This window comes from Penaeus chinensis, chromosome 15 (genome assembly GCF_019202785.1).
Source record: "Penaeus chinensis breed Huanghai No. 1 chromosome 15, ASM1920278v2, whole genome shotgun sequence".
NCBI classification, from domain to species: Eukaryota; Metazoa; Arthropoda; class Malacostraca; order Decapoda; family Penaeidae; genus Penaeus; species Penaeus chinensis.
Genome location: NC_061833.1, coordinates 19,729,578 through 19,748,725, shown reverse-complemented (window position 1 = coordinate 19,748,725; position 19,148 = coordinate 19,729,578). Strand labels below are relative to the sequence as shown.

Here is a 19,148-nt window from a genome sequence, read left to right as displayed (position 1 = left end):
CAATCATCTTCATTTTCTATCTCCTCCCTTATTACAACTCAACAACCTTATTGCCCTCATTCCCACAGCACGATCACTCTACACCCCTCCCTCCTCCTCCCGCCTCGCCCCTCTACAATTCCCACTTCTACAAAGTTTCTAAGTACTCTATTTAGCCCAGCCAAGTGGGACCGATTTTTTGTGATTCCCCCCAACAGCCCCTTACTTCGATAATTCCCTCCTCTTTGAACCCAATCATCGCATTTGGCAAGAATACATGCCATGCCCACTTTCATTTATTGTATTTACACACAGATGGCTCTACAAGTGCTTAGTCATCAATTAGTCATACCTACAAGTAGACATAGTTTCCTTCTGCAGTCGTCCAGATCGTTCTTGACTTGTTACATCTGAGTCCTAAGCCCATGCACTATCTAACCTGGTTGACCTCACAGGCAAACCTATATCTGCCATCCCCACTCCTCCTTAATACATATACCGGACCCGTTTCCGTCTCCCCAGATTGCACTGTCCACGACAAAGATCAGTCAGACTGTGAAGACGACCTACCCGCCTCTCTTGCTGACAATGATGCAGCATCAGTACAGTGCTACACTATTCCCCTCAGAGGCCACTGTAAGTCCTACATCAATATTGCCAAGATCACATTTCGCAGACATGAGCTTCCCCATAAGATCTACGTAGGAGAATCTTGCCCTGTCAGACCATATCAACTTCCACCCCCTCAATATCAGGTATTTTGGCCACCTTGCAAAGTGCTGTCGCTCCACAGCCCATTGCCCTATATATGCCCAACCTAGGCCTGACCATTCAAACTGCACTGCACAATTACATATATATGCCAATTGCGGTGGCATCCAAAATGTATTTTATTGAGGCTGCCCTGGCTACAAGTTTGAGTCTGGGGTAGCACTTCCCAGATATAACTTGGCCTTACTCTACAAGAGGCCAGGAAGCACGCTGACAAAGTTTTTTCAATCACTCAATACGCCAATACCACCCTTCACTACACTCCTATCACCTCTACCTAAGTAGTCTCTACATCTTGCTCAGTACCACTTCCACCTACTCCTCAACTTCCCACCTCTACTTCCCCTGTCTCCCAATCAAATCCTTTTTTCATTCTAAACCCAGATACTCCAATATCCACAACTCCCCCTATGTCTCTCCTTACTCCTCACTTTACCTATTTTATCAGACAATCCAGACATTCCACATCATCTCCTATCACATCCCATCCCACCCCTACATCCTCTACTCCTCTGATGTCTATCTCCTCTTCATCTTCTCATGAAAAAAATCTTAATTTCCCAAACCTCCCCACCCAAATCCCCCCCAGAACCCCCTGACAACATTAAACATTTCCTAACAATGACTCAAGAGAAAGTTCCTCTTTCTCTAATCCCATTCCAGCTACATCCATCCTCCTCCTCCTACCCCTCTTCCCCCTGCTCCCTCTCAACATACCTTATCCTCCCCTCCACCCACACCAACTCCTCCTCCTTCCCTATCCTTATCACTCCCTCCTCAATAGGTCCGGATCCCACCTTCCCTGATGAACCTCCTGAAACTACACCTTCACCTCCTTCCCCTGATCCCACCATCCTTGATGAACCTCCTGAAACTACACCTTCATCTTCCTCTGATACCCTTTTCAATACCTAGGTACTCCTCCTACTTCTCAGACATCTGTCTCTACCCTTATCATCCATTGATTGATCCACAATGATTCTTTTACAGTGGAACATTTAAGGTTTTCGTTCACAAAGACCTGATCTTCCACCTCATGTCTGCTTACAACCCATCCATTATGTCTCCAAGAAACCTCCCTAAATCCTCTAGTACAGATGCCAAACTAACATTTTGTATCATACCCACACTATCTCCTTTATACTCGTCCGTCACTGTACACTATATCTCCCTTTCAAACCACTGTCCCATGCACAAGATTTTTCTTTGCTGTTGGATCACTTCTTTCAATTTACTTATTTCCTTCTCTTCCCACTGACATTAATGCCTTCGAAACTTTAATTTCTCATCTTCAACCACCATTCCTCATACTCAGTGACTTCAACTGTCGCCAAACTCTTTGGGATGACTCTACCATAATTCCCAAGACCATTTCCTGGAATTCTTTCTTTCTAAAATTGACCTTATCCTCCTTAATTCATACCGCCACTTTAATATGCACACCTTTTCTTTTTACTCTCCTTCCCTTTACCTCGACTTTTACTGATCAATTCTGGACCACCTTCCCTATGGTGATCACTTTCATATTCTCCTCTCTCCTGCTCCCTAACCCTCCATACTGGTGCTTTGATAAAGCAGACTGGCATAATTTTACCTTTCTCCCTACTCTCCCCCTTCCTCCATCTTCCTTTCACATCAGACATTCTTTCTTATTTCACAGTCGCTGTCCCAAGTTCTGCCTTCACAGCCATTCTCTGAACTTCCCGGCCAAACACATCTAAAAGTGTGACATGGAGTAAATATGCATAGAAGCGAGGTACCCCCAGCCAAACTTCAGCCCTTATCAATTTTAAAAGAACAATAGCTCAACTGGCACAATCAGAAGTTCTATTAAAACCAGAGGGCAAACTTACGTCTTCACATTTACCTCTTCTACACCTGTTTCTACAGTATGGCATTGCATCCACGAACTATCAGGGAAACTGCTAGTTCCTGCCCCAGTCCTCCATTTCATTTCAGAATCTTTAAAAAAATGTTACTGAACTTCAGCCAAGTGAGTAGTGGCTCTCACCTTTCTCCCCATTTTTATTCTACCAAAACAGCCAAGGAATGCACTCTCATCTCCTTCTCATCCTCTACAATGCCCCCTTCTCTTCTATTCAACTCTGCCTTACAGTCGTGCCGCAACCCACATGAAGGCCCTGACGACATAGATTACTATATGCTACATCTTCCATATACCTCCTTACCCATTTCTATTGACAATCTTCAATAGTAATTGGACTACTGAAATCTTCCCTCCTCACGAGCTTGAAGCTCTTATCCTACCTTTCCTTAATCCTAATAAATCCAGCACTCTCTCTGACGACCCTATGCTCTGAATAGCAGTTTGCGCAAATTGCTATAAAGACAGATCAATCTACGAAAAAATGTGGTACCCTAAATCCAACAGCCTATTCTCTTCTTAACTATTTGGATTCCGTCGTGCTTGAAGCACAGCTGACTCACTAGTAAATTTACACAATTTTATCACATTTGCCTTTGCATGACATAACTTCTTATTAAAAGTTTTCTTTTAATAAGAAGGCAAATGATATACAAGGTCATACCACATTCTGAATCAGTTATCGTCTCATTGCATACAAGGGAACATGTGTATATTCATTAAATCATTCCTTCCAAGTCAAGGAACATGTGTATATTCATTAAATAATTCCTTCCAAGTCAAATTTGCCTCTTCAACTTTATCTTTTCATCAATATGAAGGTGTCTCACAAGTGTGTACTTAGCACCACATTATTCGTTTTAGCCCTAAACGGCTTAACTTTAGCACTACCACCAAGTATCCAATCCTCACTACCGGTAGATGATTTTATTATCTATGCATCAGGATCTTTGTCTACTCTCCATCAACTAATCCAGTCTTCAATATCTTCCCTCTCTTCCTGGCGAGACCACATCCTCTACAGACTCTCTCTCATATATCCTAGGGGTCAGACCCCAAAACTCTTCTCCATCTCCATATTTCACTGATCCTATCCATTATGGTTGTCACATCTATGACTCTGCCTCTACCTCCTCTTACTCACCTTAATACTATTCACCACTGCGGTCTACACTTAGCCCTAGGTGCCTTCTGCTACTCTCTGGTTGAGAGCCTACTCATTGAATCAGGCCTACCATCCCTCTCTGAATGCCATGCCCTTCTCTCTCTGTGGAGCTATGCACGTTTTCATCAATTTTCTCTTTCAGTCCCACCTTTCTACCTTTACCCCCTCTCCATGCTTTCGTTTTTACCTTCCTCTTATATCTATTCCTCTGTTTTCCGTGATATACCAAAATCAGACACCCCTTCTGTCATTCTTACTAATTTTCTCAGCCATACCTCAACCCACTCCTACAGTACTCACATTTATACAGATGGCTCCAAATCTATCTCTGGTACTGTTTTTGCTGTATTTTTTTTCCCTATACTTTCAACTCTCCACTCCCATCTGAATCCAGCATCCTTACAACATAATGATCATAATCTCTTATACAATCTCTACAGCCAATCAACCCTCTTGTCCGCAAGATTCAGGTCCAATTATTCCAACTTGACATATAACACAAAACTCTGTTTTTGCTGGATACCCCGCCACATTGGGATCCCCGGCAATGAGCAAGTATATACACTAGCTCACTCCGCTGCCTTATGCCCATCCCATCAACCCAGATTTTTACATTTACCAGCTTCTACTACCTTCATTTCAAAACCTTCCTTTACTTTACAATAGTGCTATATGACCTTGATGTCTAGCACATATATTTGTTTTAAATATTAACCAATGTTATCGATGCTTAAAGGTTATGGAATAGCAAGGAAAAAATAATAGAAGGTACTATCCCATGTCACTACCACTCAGATCAGTGGTCATTTGCATAGCTAGTAAGCTTTTCAGAAGTCCATACAATTTTGCGAGGGTGAACCTTTTGGCGGGAAAGTATCACATCATGTTTTTTTTTTTTTTTTTTTTTTTAAACTTGGCGGGGGAATATCAGCTGTGTTCTCCCAAAATGCTGACGGCACCTACCTACATCTACAATTTAATTATATATGTTACGCAGATGCTCCTTGACTGAATATGGGAGAACAAATAATCGTGTAGGGATAGTATTTTATTCTGTTCTTCCGATGAGCGGATTATCAATTTAAAACCGTAATAATTGTGTAAATGATATGCAAAGGGAAAGGCAAATAAATGCAACAATTAGTTATGCCATACATTTATTTATTCATATTTCATTATCATAATCTTTTCAAATAAATCTACTGGAAGTATCAATATTTCAGCAAGTGTAAGCTGTAAGCATCATAGCTAAGTGAGGTCATTAACATTCAATTAGGAAATTAAGACATGCATTTCATTCTAAATATCAAAATATAAGTGACAAAGTTTGCTTAGATGTTTTAACAAAGTTTACTTAACCCATTCGCCCCATGTGGTAAGAATACATGCCATGCCCACTGTAATACACGTTTATTTATTGTATTTACACATGGATGGCTCTACAAGTTCTTAATCACCAAATAGCCAGTTATCAGAACTACCTATCTCACCTGTTTACCCTTTTTCTTCTCTTTAGGAAAGGGTCTTTAGTATCATTTCACTGTCTAAAATATTTTAATAATAATTTAATAATCATAACATCAATAACAATAATAACAGTATCGATAGCAGTGGTAAAAATAAGAAAAACACATTTTCCCGCCAATTCAAGGAATGGGAAAATCAGGATCGGTAACTAGGGCCTACTGATAGACTCCTTGCCAGCTGAGCACATGTGGAGCCATCTGTATGTAACAAAATTCACCAAAAACTACAGGGGACTGAACATAAATCCGGGGCGAATTAGTTAACAACCAGGTATAACACTGTTATACTTGAAAGCACGAATGTTACGAGAAAATCCTAACTTCATAATCTTCAGGTGGTCGCGAATTTCTGTCAGCTGTGCATGTCATGTTTACATGGAACATATAATATAATAAAGTAATAATAATAACCATAATAAATTATATTGGAACATTTGTTAAGAAGCACCATGATACCAAATCTGTATTTATTTATTCATATATCTATCTATCACTTTCTTTTTGCTGTGTGTAAAATGATAGCAGTAGAAGGAGCGCTTCCCTTTCTGCTAGTCGTTATTCAATGAATCAGTCCTGACAAAAGATGGCACTAAAGAGTGTTTATTCTGACAAACAGAGAAGAGGTATGAATGCAAATGACTATCCTCGTAGCAAAAGAGTTGTATTTAGTGTGTTTCAATGTTTTTCTGATATATATATATTAAAAATGGGTCAAATACATGAGTTGCTCAAGCAAGAAGTAATGGATCTGAGCGAGAATAGCATGAAGGCAGAAGTGCTAAGGTGCCTCCCCTGTCTTGAATCACTGAATGATGTAGCTAATGTGAGATCCACTGAAAAAGTGGCAGAACCGTAGGTCACATGGCGAGTGCGTCGGCCGCGCAAGACCCATTTATTAACCCATTCGCGACCGGGAAAATGGGGAAAATGCTGAGCTCATTTTTTATATTTTTTGTGAAATGTCTCTACACATAGATGGCTCTGCTTTACCTGATTTCACCTTTCCTTGAATTGGCGGGAAAATGTATTTTTTACTAGTGCAATGAATATCGATGATGTTATAAACATTATAATTACTATAATGTTATAAACAATAGTAATAGCAAAATAAGATGACGTAAAATATTTTCGTAAATTAAAGAAAAGGGTAAAAGGGCGAGACAGGCAGTACTCGTAATTGGCTCGTTGATGTTTTAGTACAAGTGTAGCCATCTATGTGCAAAAACAATTAAACAAGTAAACTCACAGTGGGCATGTCACGGATGCATGGCATGCCCGTCGCGAATGGGTTAAGTCGCTTTCCCCTTTCCTGGATCCCATCCATACTGAAGTGGCAGCATCAGGTGTATCACATTGACCTAACAACCAGTAGTTTTCATGCAACAAGGGAGCCAGACGCAGCTGTAAGTGCTGCACAGATTTTGATACAATGACTGCCAAGGAGACTGAAAATTCCATGCCTTTAGAGGTACATGCCGCTCCTGTGGACTAAAGGGGCACTTCCAACCAACGCTTATCCCAAAAGGCAGCATCACCACATCTAGTGAAGTGACAGTGCTCAACCATGGCTATAGCAGATATCAGAGCTCAGCTGTCCATGGCAGGGCACACATTTTTGAGCAGTCTTGGCGCTTTGCAGCACCAGCTACAATCAGTACTTGTAGCAGTCAATCATGTTGCCGGAGGTGGCGTGTACCTCCTTGGGAGTCTGATCTGCCAGCTGCTACTACCAATGAATGCATTTTCATTGCAGGCAGGGTGCAGCTTCTCTACCTGTCTCTTGGAGCATATAAGTCTTTGCATCTAGTGCTGCCTGATTTCCCATGCCCCTGAGCATCTACCTGATCTGCAGTATTTCTAGACATCCCACAGACCCCAACCCATCCAGAGACACTGCCTTGCGAGCTGGTAGAAACATAGACCATCTCGAAAAATGTTTTTTGGAACACTTCAGGCAGGTAATTTCTGTGGGATGTGCACTACTCCTGGAGATATATGGTCTGCCACATCACATCCACCTGTGTCTTGATGCCCGCCCACTAGCGAGTCCATTGCCCAGCCCCAAACCCACACCACTTGAGTGATGACTGTGGAAAATGGTAGTGTGTGGTAGCAGGCACCTCACAGCTGCAGAAGAGAACTACACCACATACAAAGGGGAAGCCCTTGCTACTAGGCTGAATGAAGCTCACGTTTGTCACCGACTGTAATGATGTGGTGGAAAGGTATCCCATTAGCCTGCCACTAATGTCATGACGTGTGGAAGATTATCCCACTTTACTGCCGCCAGTAAAAAAATGTGGGGAGGTGTCAACAATACATATCAAGACTGGATGGTACACTTCACACCTACGTCCAAGCAGCTCCCCTTCTCCTTGGGCATAGTGCAGGTGCTGCCTGGCTTTCTCTCTTTGCACAGGAATAAACATCCGCCCTTGAAGGGAACCGCTGCATAACGGGGCACGTGTGTAAGACGAAGGGTTAAAGACATGGCAGACAGGCCAAGCCACACAGGGTCCAGCTCCACCACCTCGTCCTCCACCCGGGGACACAGGGGTCGCTTGGGAGGTCTCATATCTATCTTCAACAATAAACCCGCAAGCTAAGACCCCTTTCATTGACCGCCCAAGACCATCTCTCTTACGCTTACATCTGGTGGCTTGCGGTGGTCGATGGCACTACTTTGATTCTTGAGAGTGGTGTAGTTAAAGACGTCGCATAGTTATACTTTAATACTGTGGGAGTTTGGTAGCTGGAGTACAGAGGACAAGCATGGCAGACACCCAGGGATAGGCAAGGCATCTTGTCATGCCCATGAGGGCGAGCAGTCTGTGTTGACTGCTCAGAAATTTTCATAAACAAACTTCGTTTTGAAACTTTGAATGAACACAAATTCAGATACATTTGGTCACATGATTGTTTCGTGGTGAAGGAACAAGGGCACCATATATACCGTTGTATGTGAGAAGAGAGTTATGTTGTTTACAAGACCAAAAAGCTTCGTGATAAGGAGACAGGATTCATAAAACATAGACATTTTAATATCGATTATAGTGTGATAACATACTTAGTGAATAAGCATTTCCTAAAGAACATTTAGAGTGTAGACAAGACATAAATATACGTAAAGACATCAGAATAACAGCATGGGAATTGCTTACAATCAATAAGGGTGAATTAGTGTGTTTTAAGGTCATTTCGTCATTGTCACAGATGTAGACCTGTTGGGGTCGGCTGAGGACAGAGAAGTTACTGTAAGATAAGAAACATACGGCTTTTCTGGTGAGGCTGGAGATCACAAGAAAAGGTCACTATATTGCTCAGCCACCTAACCAGGATTGTCCTCGATCCGGCTGCACTGAAGATAAAGTCTCGTCGGCGGTGATGCAGGGCGTCTCAGTTCTTTCAGACGAGAAGGAAAGGTCACACAGGTGACTTCTAATGTCTGGGGCCTAGGGAGCTTGGTTGCACTGGTCACTGTTTCGAAGTGCAGGTGATCTTGAGAGGAGCAGCAGTAGTGATCAGTCACAGAGTTCGTTAATCCCTCCACAGAATCGCTTGAAGACACAGATAACTTGTCAAGCACCATATCAATCGTAAATGACAGACACACTGGTCTAGAAGATTCTGGACCAAGTTGTAGAGGATGAAACGACGACTTAGTGGAGAATTGTAAAAATGCTGGTTTTCGAAGATCACATTATTGGCGGTAAGGATTCGTCATCTCGGGAGAGGAAGAGCATCATGGTGATGGCATCGCGAGTTTCAACAGGCAAGGCAGGACCGTTCTTGCCGGGGTCACCAGCACAGGGCAGCAGGTGTCGTGAGTGAGGTAAAATGCGGCGAGGACGTCAGGTAAGCGAAACAAGGTGCGGCTAGGATGTCAGGCAAGTGAGGCGAGATGCAGCGAGGACGTCAGGCGGCGGTCACCAGCGGACGAGGCGTCGGACATGACCGGAGTTGTCTGAAGACAACAAATGGGAACAACAGGACCATGTCTTGGCAACAGAAGACATAATGCCATATCAGGGAGTTACAATAACAACACCAATTCATGTTTAGGAAATGACTGGAAGCAATGTGTCATAGATTTGATATAGAGAATTAATTATAACATTTACCCGAGAGTTTGAAGACAGTAATGAACAATCATGATTGTAGGATAAAATCTTGAGAAATTACGAGTTTACAGAGCTATGCAATATGGAATGATTCTCCACAAAAATAGTATGTAGAATTCATGTGCAAGGATACAAGACAACAGATATTCCCATTAAAATGTAGCATAGTGTAGATTCAGAAATCATCTCTGACATAGATGAACATGAAACGAATTAAGTACCCACAGGTAGACAGAACTATAGAGAAATGAGAGTATTTAGGGAAAAGTTAGACAAAATGCAGGGCACGAGTGAGGTGAGCTGAAGAGTGAGTGGGAAACAGATATCTGCTGAGGGGAGATCTCGTTTGCCAAATGTATGTGGGGAAGAACACACATACAAATGAGAACTGCGAGGATAAAATGTGATATTGGCAGGGCAGTCTTCATATATGTTGCAGGCATCAGGCAACTGCAGGTGTTGCATACTGCAACAGGTGTTGAAGTACTTGGAAGTACTTTGCGTTGAGGGAGGAGCAATGTCAGGGCAGGGAAGCTACCGATGTATTGTGAAATGAAGTCTTGCAATGAAAGAAGTCGAGGTGTCTCCGTTTGAAGTTGTCAATAAGTTATTTTCAGAAAGATTCATGCGTTATCTTCGGAGGGCTTCGTGTGGTGTCACCAATGTAATGAAGTGTGGGGTTATCATTAATCAATAATGTATGGTGAGTTCGTGTTCTAGTTTGATTGGCACTGCTGGTTTGGTACTTAAGAGTTGTAGTTGAAGTCATCATGTAGTTATACTTTAATACTGTGGGAGTTGGAATACAGAGGATAGGTGTGGCAGAGATGCCCAGGGAGGAGCAGGGCATCTTTCCATGCCCACGAGGGCGAACGATCTGTGTCAACTGCTCAAAAATTTCTAGGAACAAACATTGTTTTGAAACATTTAATAATTAAAAACATGAAAGAATTTGAATGAACACAAATTCAGATACACATGGTCACATGATGGTTTCGCAGTGAAGGAACAAGAGTACCTTGTATACTGTTTTATGTGAGATGCTTCGTGACAAGGAGACAGAAATGCAAAGCATTAAAAAAAACATAGAATTTGGATATCGATAATAATAGCGATACCTAAAGACATCAAAATTGCAGCATGGGAATTGCTTACGATCAATAAGGGTTGGTTTAGCATGTTCTTAGGTCATTTCGTCATCGTCACGGTTGTAGACCTGTTTGAGTCAGGTGAGACCAGTGGAGTTACTGTAAGATAAGAAAAATATGGCTTTTCTGGTATGTGAGGCGAGAGAAATCATGAGAACAGGTCACTATACCGACCACAAAGCTCTCACCAATTTTTTGGTGATGTACAACTAAACGATATCAAGAACCCGAATTTTGAACATAAGAGAGAGGGTGCTCTTGTACGCTTCCATATTATGTACCTAAAATGCAAGATGAAGTGCACAGCGGAAGCCCTGTCATAGTATCCAAACCTGTTGGGCCACCCACTGGAGTTGAATGAGGTCGATGATGAACTGGCTTGTGCAACCATGATAGCAGCTGCATCAGAAGCTGTTGAAAGCTGGATGTTTAGCGGACCTCCAAGCAGGTCGAAGAGGAAGCAGCCAAGAATAAGTAATACCAGCTGCTATACAAGTGTGTATCCAATGATGACTGGACTTCCCACAAAGACATGGAGCAACTCGCTTTAAGGACATATTTCATAATACAGCACCATCTGTCATGCCAGGGAAATCTCATCCTGTACACCAGTGATGAGAGGCACCCATGTCTGGTCATCCTTATGACCCTCAGGTGTGCTGTGCTCACTAATCTCCATGCTCTGTAGGGCATGTCAGTCAGTCTATTGGCCTGGCAATAACACTGAAAAGGAACAAAAGCAGCACTAGTATCAATATGCGAGACATATGCCCCCTCCAACCCAGCAGAAACCATGCCCACATCTCCCCTCAATACCCATTTCAGAAGGTTGCTACAGACCTGTTTAAGCTCAGTGGCCAGAACTACATTACCTACACCGATAGACTGATAGGTTGGTTGGAAGTGGAACCTACCAGGGGACACCACAAGTGCACGTCTTATCACTATCTTCAGGTGGTTTTAGCGATTTGGAATCCTGGAGGAGCTCTCATGTAATGGGGTACAAACCTCACCAATCAAGAATCAAGGAGTTTCCTTGATGTGTAGTGTGTATGGCTGCGAGTTTCTCCTGCCAATATTACAAGCCACCACTACAGGGCGAGCAAGCAGTGGTCTCGGTTGCTGAGGAATCGTGAAGGAGTCTTTCACCATTTGGGTGAAAGTGAGTCATTAAGACATGATGTGTCAGCACACGACCTCACGTCATTGAACCAGGAAAGTGTGCCTGCAACCAGGATCCTGGCAGTGGGCGCTAGGATCACCTGGGCACTATTGTAGATTGACAGCACCTCGGCAGTATCTGGTGCAGCTTGACGGCAGTGGAAGAGTCATAGTAAGAAACAGGAGACACTTCCATCCCTTCATGAGTGAAACCCAAGCCCAGTCACAAAACGGAGCAAGACCAAGATGCATCAGACTCACCCCACATGGTTTACACTGTCACAGAATGAGGAACTACCCATGAATATTTTTGTTAGGCAAAGTCTAATTCTGTTCAAGTATGTAAAAAAGTTACAGATATTTCGTTTCCTTTTACATAACATATATTCCCACACCACAGACAATTGTTCATTTACACTAGCCTAGAGGAGCTGTCTCTTGGTGGAGACGTAGAGTAGCACCAGGAGCAGTGGCCTTGCAGCCATCAATGGAAGTGATATCCGTGCTCCCTGTCCTAACCTCCAATAAACTGGGCCTCCATCTCTTATAATGACAGTTACATTATTATAAATCATACCAAAGTTTTAAGTGCTGCGCAACTTTCCTAGGTATGTTTTTTTAAGGCACGGGTGCATTTGCCTGTCTGCAGATTATTTCTTGTACTGGCGACTGCAACTTTTGTCCTCTAGAATACTATTATCTTTAATGTTCCCTAGCTTTTCTTTTGCATCCATACTGTTAAGATCAACCTATGAAGGACTTCAAAGGCAATGCCATAAATGAGAAGTGTCTTGTTTTAGTTTTTCATTAGGGCTCTCTGACAATTGCGTATCAAAAAACACAATTGTTGGAAGTACATAGATGTTTTTAGATTTATTCGCCCTATTGTTTGCATATCTTATTTTCCGTATAAAAGATGGCTGGTTGAAATTTGATGAGTAGCCTTTTTTTCTTTTGTCCATTACATGCAAAGTTTACTTTATCCTTAAGAGCCGTGAGAAAATGGAACTGTAGCGAAAGTTTTCAGTCTGGGAAAAAAAAAAGAAAAAAAAATATATGGTATTATTGGAAATCACACTCTAAGACACTTTTCCTCTATAGCATTTCTTTCTAATAATAGGGTAGCAGAGAGGACATAAATCTTAAATCCCAGGGCGAGAGAAAATGACGCGAAAGCGAGGAAGCGACGAAACAATAACGTAAACGAAGAAAATTAAAAAAGCCAATGAGGATTACACTTGACCGTAAAGTGACAATAGACACTAGCGACCAATCTATCAGAGCCAATATGATTTGTAATTGATTAACACGGACAATAGAAGCTTGATCCAAAGAAAGTCGGTTGAAATTCATATCAGGCTGTATATAAAATGCTGTTTCACCTTAAACATGCAAATTATCATGGCAATAAAGAGAAAAAAAAGAGTAGCGGATAGTGGCCGCAATTCCAATAACGATGACGAGGATTTTGACGCTCGCGGAATTTGTTTATTGATTACGGATTTATTGGTTAAGGTAAGAAATTACTAGTGCGAGATCCAGATATTTGCCCGGGCGGGTGGTGGTAGTGGTGGTGGTAGGTGTAGGTGTAGGTGTAGGTGTAGGTGTAGGTGTAGGTGTAGGTGTAGGTGTTGGTGGTGGTGTTGGTGTTGGTGGCGGTGGTGTTGGTGTTGGTGGTGGTGTTGGTGGTGGTGTTGGTGGTGGTGGTGGTGGTGGTGGTGGTGTTGGTGGTGGTGGTGGTGTTGGTGGTGGTGTTGGTGGTGGTGTTGGTGTTGGTGGTGGTGTTGGTGTTGGTGGTGGTGTTGGTGTTGGTGTTGGTGTTGGTGTTGGTGGTGGTGTTGGTGGTGGTGTTGGTGTTGGTGGTGGTGGTGGTGGTGTTGGTGTTGGTGTTGGTGGTGTTGGTGTTGGTGGTGTTGGTGTTGGTGGTGTTGGTGTTGGTGGTGTTGGTGTTGGTGGTGTTGGTGGTGTTGGTGTTGGTGGTGTTGGTGTTGGTGGTGTTGGTGTTGGTGTTGGTGGTGGTGGTGTTGGTGTTGGTGGTGGTGGTGTTGGTGTTGGTGGTGGTGGGTCTGCAGGAACATGAGTTTGCAGATCAGCGGGTGGTAGGAGGGGAGGCGGTAGGCTCCCTATAAATGTGTTTTTACAACAAAATTACTTAGTTTTACTTCGATCATTCGCTTTTCTCTGATACTTATCAGATATCTTGGCTTATATCGTAGCTGTGCTTCGTTTGCGACGGAAATGAGTGCTAGTTTCGAAACGAGACAAGAGCTTTCAGAAAAACAACACAGTTTTCACCCGGAAATCGGTGTTCGGCGTGATTTCCAAATTTCCAGATTGTAATTCACTGAAATGGAACTTAATTCACGCATGCTGCATTCAGCCAATCATCGTTTATACCTCAATTGTATCTTTGCCTTGTTGGAATAAAGGAATATAGGTCATGTTTGGGCTTTATATGGAAGCATTAGGTGAGAATTCTGAAACTTCTACATTGCTATTCTGTCCTGTACAATGTTTGTCATGTCGCCCTGGACTTCAAGAAAGTATAAAAGTATATAGATTTCTTCGTTTTAATACCAATCCGTTGAACAAAATTTCTGGAAGTCACAGTACCAGCGGCCCAAGAACTGCCGGTATAGTTTTAGTTTCCCACAGCCATGCAGTACAAGGAAAATTTTACCTTTAATGGGCAGTATGGCTGAATACAAGACACTTTACGTCTATGGTATCACCTTAGCAAGTTCAAATTAAAAATGTTGTGCAACATGTAATACTTCGGTATATATTTACAGGAAAATGTAATGGCACTATAAAAATCATAAAAATAATCTGCCGGGGCGAAAAATGCCAAAAATTAAGAAAACAGGTCGCAACACATGTCATGCAGGCTGTAACTCCATAATTGGGTGGGGGTCTAGAGGCAGAGCCCCAAATAGGGAAATATTGTGATCGGGAAGCCCTTGGGTTAGGAAGGATTTCGGTTCATACAGCGATGTCTGGATTTACCAGGAATGGTAAAAGGCTTAATCTTAGAGGGGTAAGGTTACTTCATAAGCATTACCAATACTTTTATTTCTATCAATTGCGATGAAAAAAAAAACAAGATTCAAGCATATTACAGCGTGGATAATTGAAAGAAGGAATGAAAAATGGAAGATTGGATGGCTGTGTGAAACTAAATAATCACCGAACTGCCTTAAACACGTTAAACCCAGAAGAAAAATGCAATTCACAACCATCAAATTACCGAATATCCTGTCAAGAATCCTATAAGGCGTAAGGATCCAATCATCAAGGCCTGGCATCTTGGAAATACTCGAGACTCCTTCCCTGAGGACGAGGAGGAAGCGGCGCACAAACACGCGGGTTTGTTTACGTCGCTTTGTTTACATCGCCTAAATTCTGACACACTGAGAAGTAAAATTGTAATTTAGGGATTATTAATAGAATTTGCTACTAGTTTTCTGCCGTTGTTATTTTTTGTTATATTTTTTTAAATATGATTATTTTAATATAGATAGTCTGCTGGGTTAGCAAGTATGTATATAATTTAGATCGCATTTGTTGTCGATTTTTTTTACCTTTTTATTACATTCATTCAATCATTTTTAGACATTCATATATTATACTCATATAATCAATTTTTATATACCATTTTTCCCACTAAATCTAAAGTCTAAAACTATTATTTTAACCACATGAAAAAACCTGGCGCTAAAATATTTTACTCCAAACGTGAAAGCCGATCGCTGGAGGGGCTTAAAAAAAACTTTTATCCAAACCTTTGTAAGTTATTTTCTTTCACTGTGTGTGTGAGAGAGAGAGGATTATACAAATCTCTTTTGTTGGGTTGACTGATAATAGTGACTGGGTTTAATCTAAATCATTTTTAGCTTGTAATATTGCTTATTGTTATCTTAGATAACAATAATCTCATTTCCTGGCCTCGCCCTCATAACCGTTAGAAAAAATATCGAAGAAATATTGTAATTTTCAATATAATAATGCTTAATGCAACGATCAAGGGCGAGTCATATTGGCAGATCACCTTTAGCACTAACACAGCCAGATTATAATATCCTGCTAAATCCAACTCGAATAATTTGATGATATCTTATGTAATGGATATAGGAACAGCGTGAAAAACGTCAAGATTCGTGTAAACATATAATATTTGGTGAATAAATGAGGAAAGGTATAATAAGAAAATCTAAAAGTGTACCGCCGTAATGCACTTAGTTTGTTAACCCAAATCATGGTTAGTCTGTTGTTATTATTGTCGTTGTTGACCTCGATCTTGCAGGAATTGTAACTTAAATGCTACTTTCGTTGTTATAACTTAATGCTTCTATCGTTGTTATTACTGTTATGATCATAATCACCATCATCATCTTTACTAATATCATTATTATCAGGACTGTTGTTGTTTTTTGTTATTATTATAGTTATTATTATTATTATTATTATTATTATTATTATTATTATTATTATTATCATAATTTTCATCATTATCATCATCACTATTAAAAATGATAATTATTATTTTTATTATTATGATATCAATAACAATAAAAACAATAGCAGTGATAATATTAATAATGATAGTAATAATAATAATAATAATAATAATAATTATAATGATAATTATTATTATTATTATTATTATTATTATAATGATAATAATATTAATGATAATAATTATAATATTGAATAGAAATGATTTTAATTATATTAGAAATAATGATAATAATAAAGAGATATTAACAATGATAACAATTATGATATTGATAAAAGTAATGATAATCATAATAGTAATGATGATGATGATAATGATGACAATGATAATAACAACAATAATGATTATTATAATAGTGATGATAATAATGATGATGATAATAATAATCATAATGATGATGATAATAATAATGATAATAATATAATAATAATGATAACTGTAATGATAATATAATAATGATAACGATAATGAAGATGATAGTTATAATAATAATAATAATAATAATAATAATAATAATGGTAATAATAATAATAATGATAATAATAATGATGATGATGATTATAATGATAAAAATAATGATAATGATATAATAATAGTACGATAGTAATCATAGTGATGATGATGAGGATACTAATAATGATAATAATAATTATGATGATAATATTAACAACAATAATAGTAACAATACTAATAATAATACTTAATAACGGTAATAATAATATCAATAATAATAATAATAACAGTAGCAATGATAATAGATGATGAGAGTAATTATGATGATAATGATAAAATTAAAAAGGTAATAATCAGCAATAATGATAATGATATCAATAAAACAATAGTGATAACGATGATAATGATAATAATGATCATAGCAATAATAATGATGATGATAATGACAGTGATTATGATTAGGACAATAATAACGATTATGATGATGGTGATGATGGTAATAATAATGATAATAAGCATTACAATTTGATAATATTAATGCTACTACTACTATCAATAGTAATAATGATATTTTTATCATTATTACCATTATTATCATTATTATTATTCTGTTGGTATCATTATTATTATAATTACTAATATTATTATCGTTGTTATTTTTATCATTATCATTATTACTATTATTATTACTGTCATCACATTTGTTTTATTGTTATTATTTACGTTTTATATTTTCAGTATTGATATCATTATCATCGTCATCATGATAATTTTAACTCTTTTTATATTATTGCTATTGTTGTTATCATCATCATTAGTATCAGTATTACTATTATCATCATTATTACCATTATCATCATCATAATATCATCATTATCACAATTATTATTTTTATTATTGTTGGTGTTATCATTATTATTATTATTATTATTATCATTATTATTATTGTTGTTGTTGTTATCATATTATTATTGTTGTTGCTGTCATTATTATCATATTATTATTGTCATCATCATTATCATCTTCATCTTCATTTTCATGTGCATCTCAATCTTCATATTCATCATCTTCATCATCATCATCATAATCATAATCATAATCATAATCATAATCATCATCATCATCATCATCATCATCATCATCATCATCATCATCATCATCATAATCATAATCATCACCATCATCATCATCATCATCATCATCATCATCAACATCATCATCATCATCAATTCCATCTTCATCATCATCATCATCATCATCAACATCATCAATTTCATCTTCAACATCATCATTGTCTTCATCATTATCTTCATCATTCATCATTATCATCATCACCATCATCATTCATTATCCTCATTCCTACCACAACAACTACTACTACTATTACCACTACTGCTACTATCATTATCATCATCATTATCGTAAGGGCCAATTGCATATATATCTTTATCGTTGATATTACGATTATCATTATCATTAACTACTGCCGTTGCCATTTCACATATATCAATGAGGGCGAGTCTGTATAGATGTTTGTGTCTCTGTTTGTTTGTTTGTTTGTCTGTGTACATGTTTGTGAGTATATTGTTATTGCAAGTTTGTGTGTTTATGTATGTATTTTTGTAAATAAAAGGAGGGTGAGCATTTGCATGTGTGTGTGTATGTGTGTGTGTGTGTGTGTGTGTGTGTGTGTGTGTGTGTGTGACGTCATGTCGAAAACATTGGGTTGTTGTTGTGATATTTTTTCAACCAAAGCCGCCTCTCCTCTTTCAGCTGCCCCGGGCGATGGAGGGCGGCGTCGGAAATTTCTCACGGACTGACGTCATCCGCGATCCTGTCGCGACCGCCCCACAGGAGGAGGGGTCGTCTCAGGCCGTGACTTCATCGTTCACGTCATCATATTCTTCGACCTCGGCGCCGTCACCATCATCTTTCCTTCCGACCGCGCGGGCCCCATCCTCGTCCTCCCCCTTGGGCCCGCTTCCGGAGCCTGCTCTGCCGTTCACGCATTTTCTTTCTCGTGCCCATTCCGCCCCCCCGGGAAGGCGAGGGCATGGGCGTGGCTCAGGCTTTCAGCGTCATCCATAGTTATCTGGACACGTGGACGCCCGTTGTGCCCACGCGCGAAGGTGCAGTTCACTTGGCTCACGTATTCGCAGGTGAGCTTCGTGTTTATTCTTCCGGTTTAAGTATCTTTAGATTAAAAATTTATTATATTGCGTTGAGCTTCCTTTGGTCGATTATATGTTTTTCTTTTGTGTACAACGTTCAAGCTCACTGTACGCCTTTCCCTTTCCAGAAAACGCTGCTCCGGCCGTTGCAGCGATGGCTGGGGATACGGAGGGCGGGCGCGGCGGTCCCTTCGTCTCCCGCGCCGTTCTGTCACGCGCGGTATTTGACACAGATCTGCCTTCGCGACATTC

General features: G+C 39.9%; 1 protein-coding gene across 1 annotated transcript in view; it reads left to right on the top strand.

The window, feature by feature from the left end:
• The first annotated feature begins 15,499 nt into the window (after window positions 1-15,499).
• Window positions 15,500-19,148, top strand: part of LOC125032882 (pollen-specific leucine-rich repeat extensin-like protein 1) — an 8,477-nt gene continuing 4,828 nt past the window's right edge. Inside the window, exons 1-3 of the mRNA XM_047624269.1 lie at window positions 15,500-15,542; window positions 18,499-18,884; window positions 19,025-19,148. The exon at window positions 19,025-19,148 is cut by the window's right edge and continues 644 nt beyond it. Of these exons, the coding sequence (XP_047480225.1) occupies window positions 18,779-18,884; window positions 19,025-19,148 (230 nt within the window). The 5' untranslated portion in view covers window positions 15,500-15,542; window positions 18,499-18,778. The remainder of the gene's footprint in view (window positions 15,543-18,498; window positions 18,885-19,024) is intronic.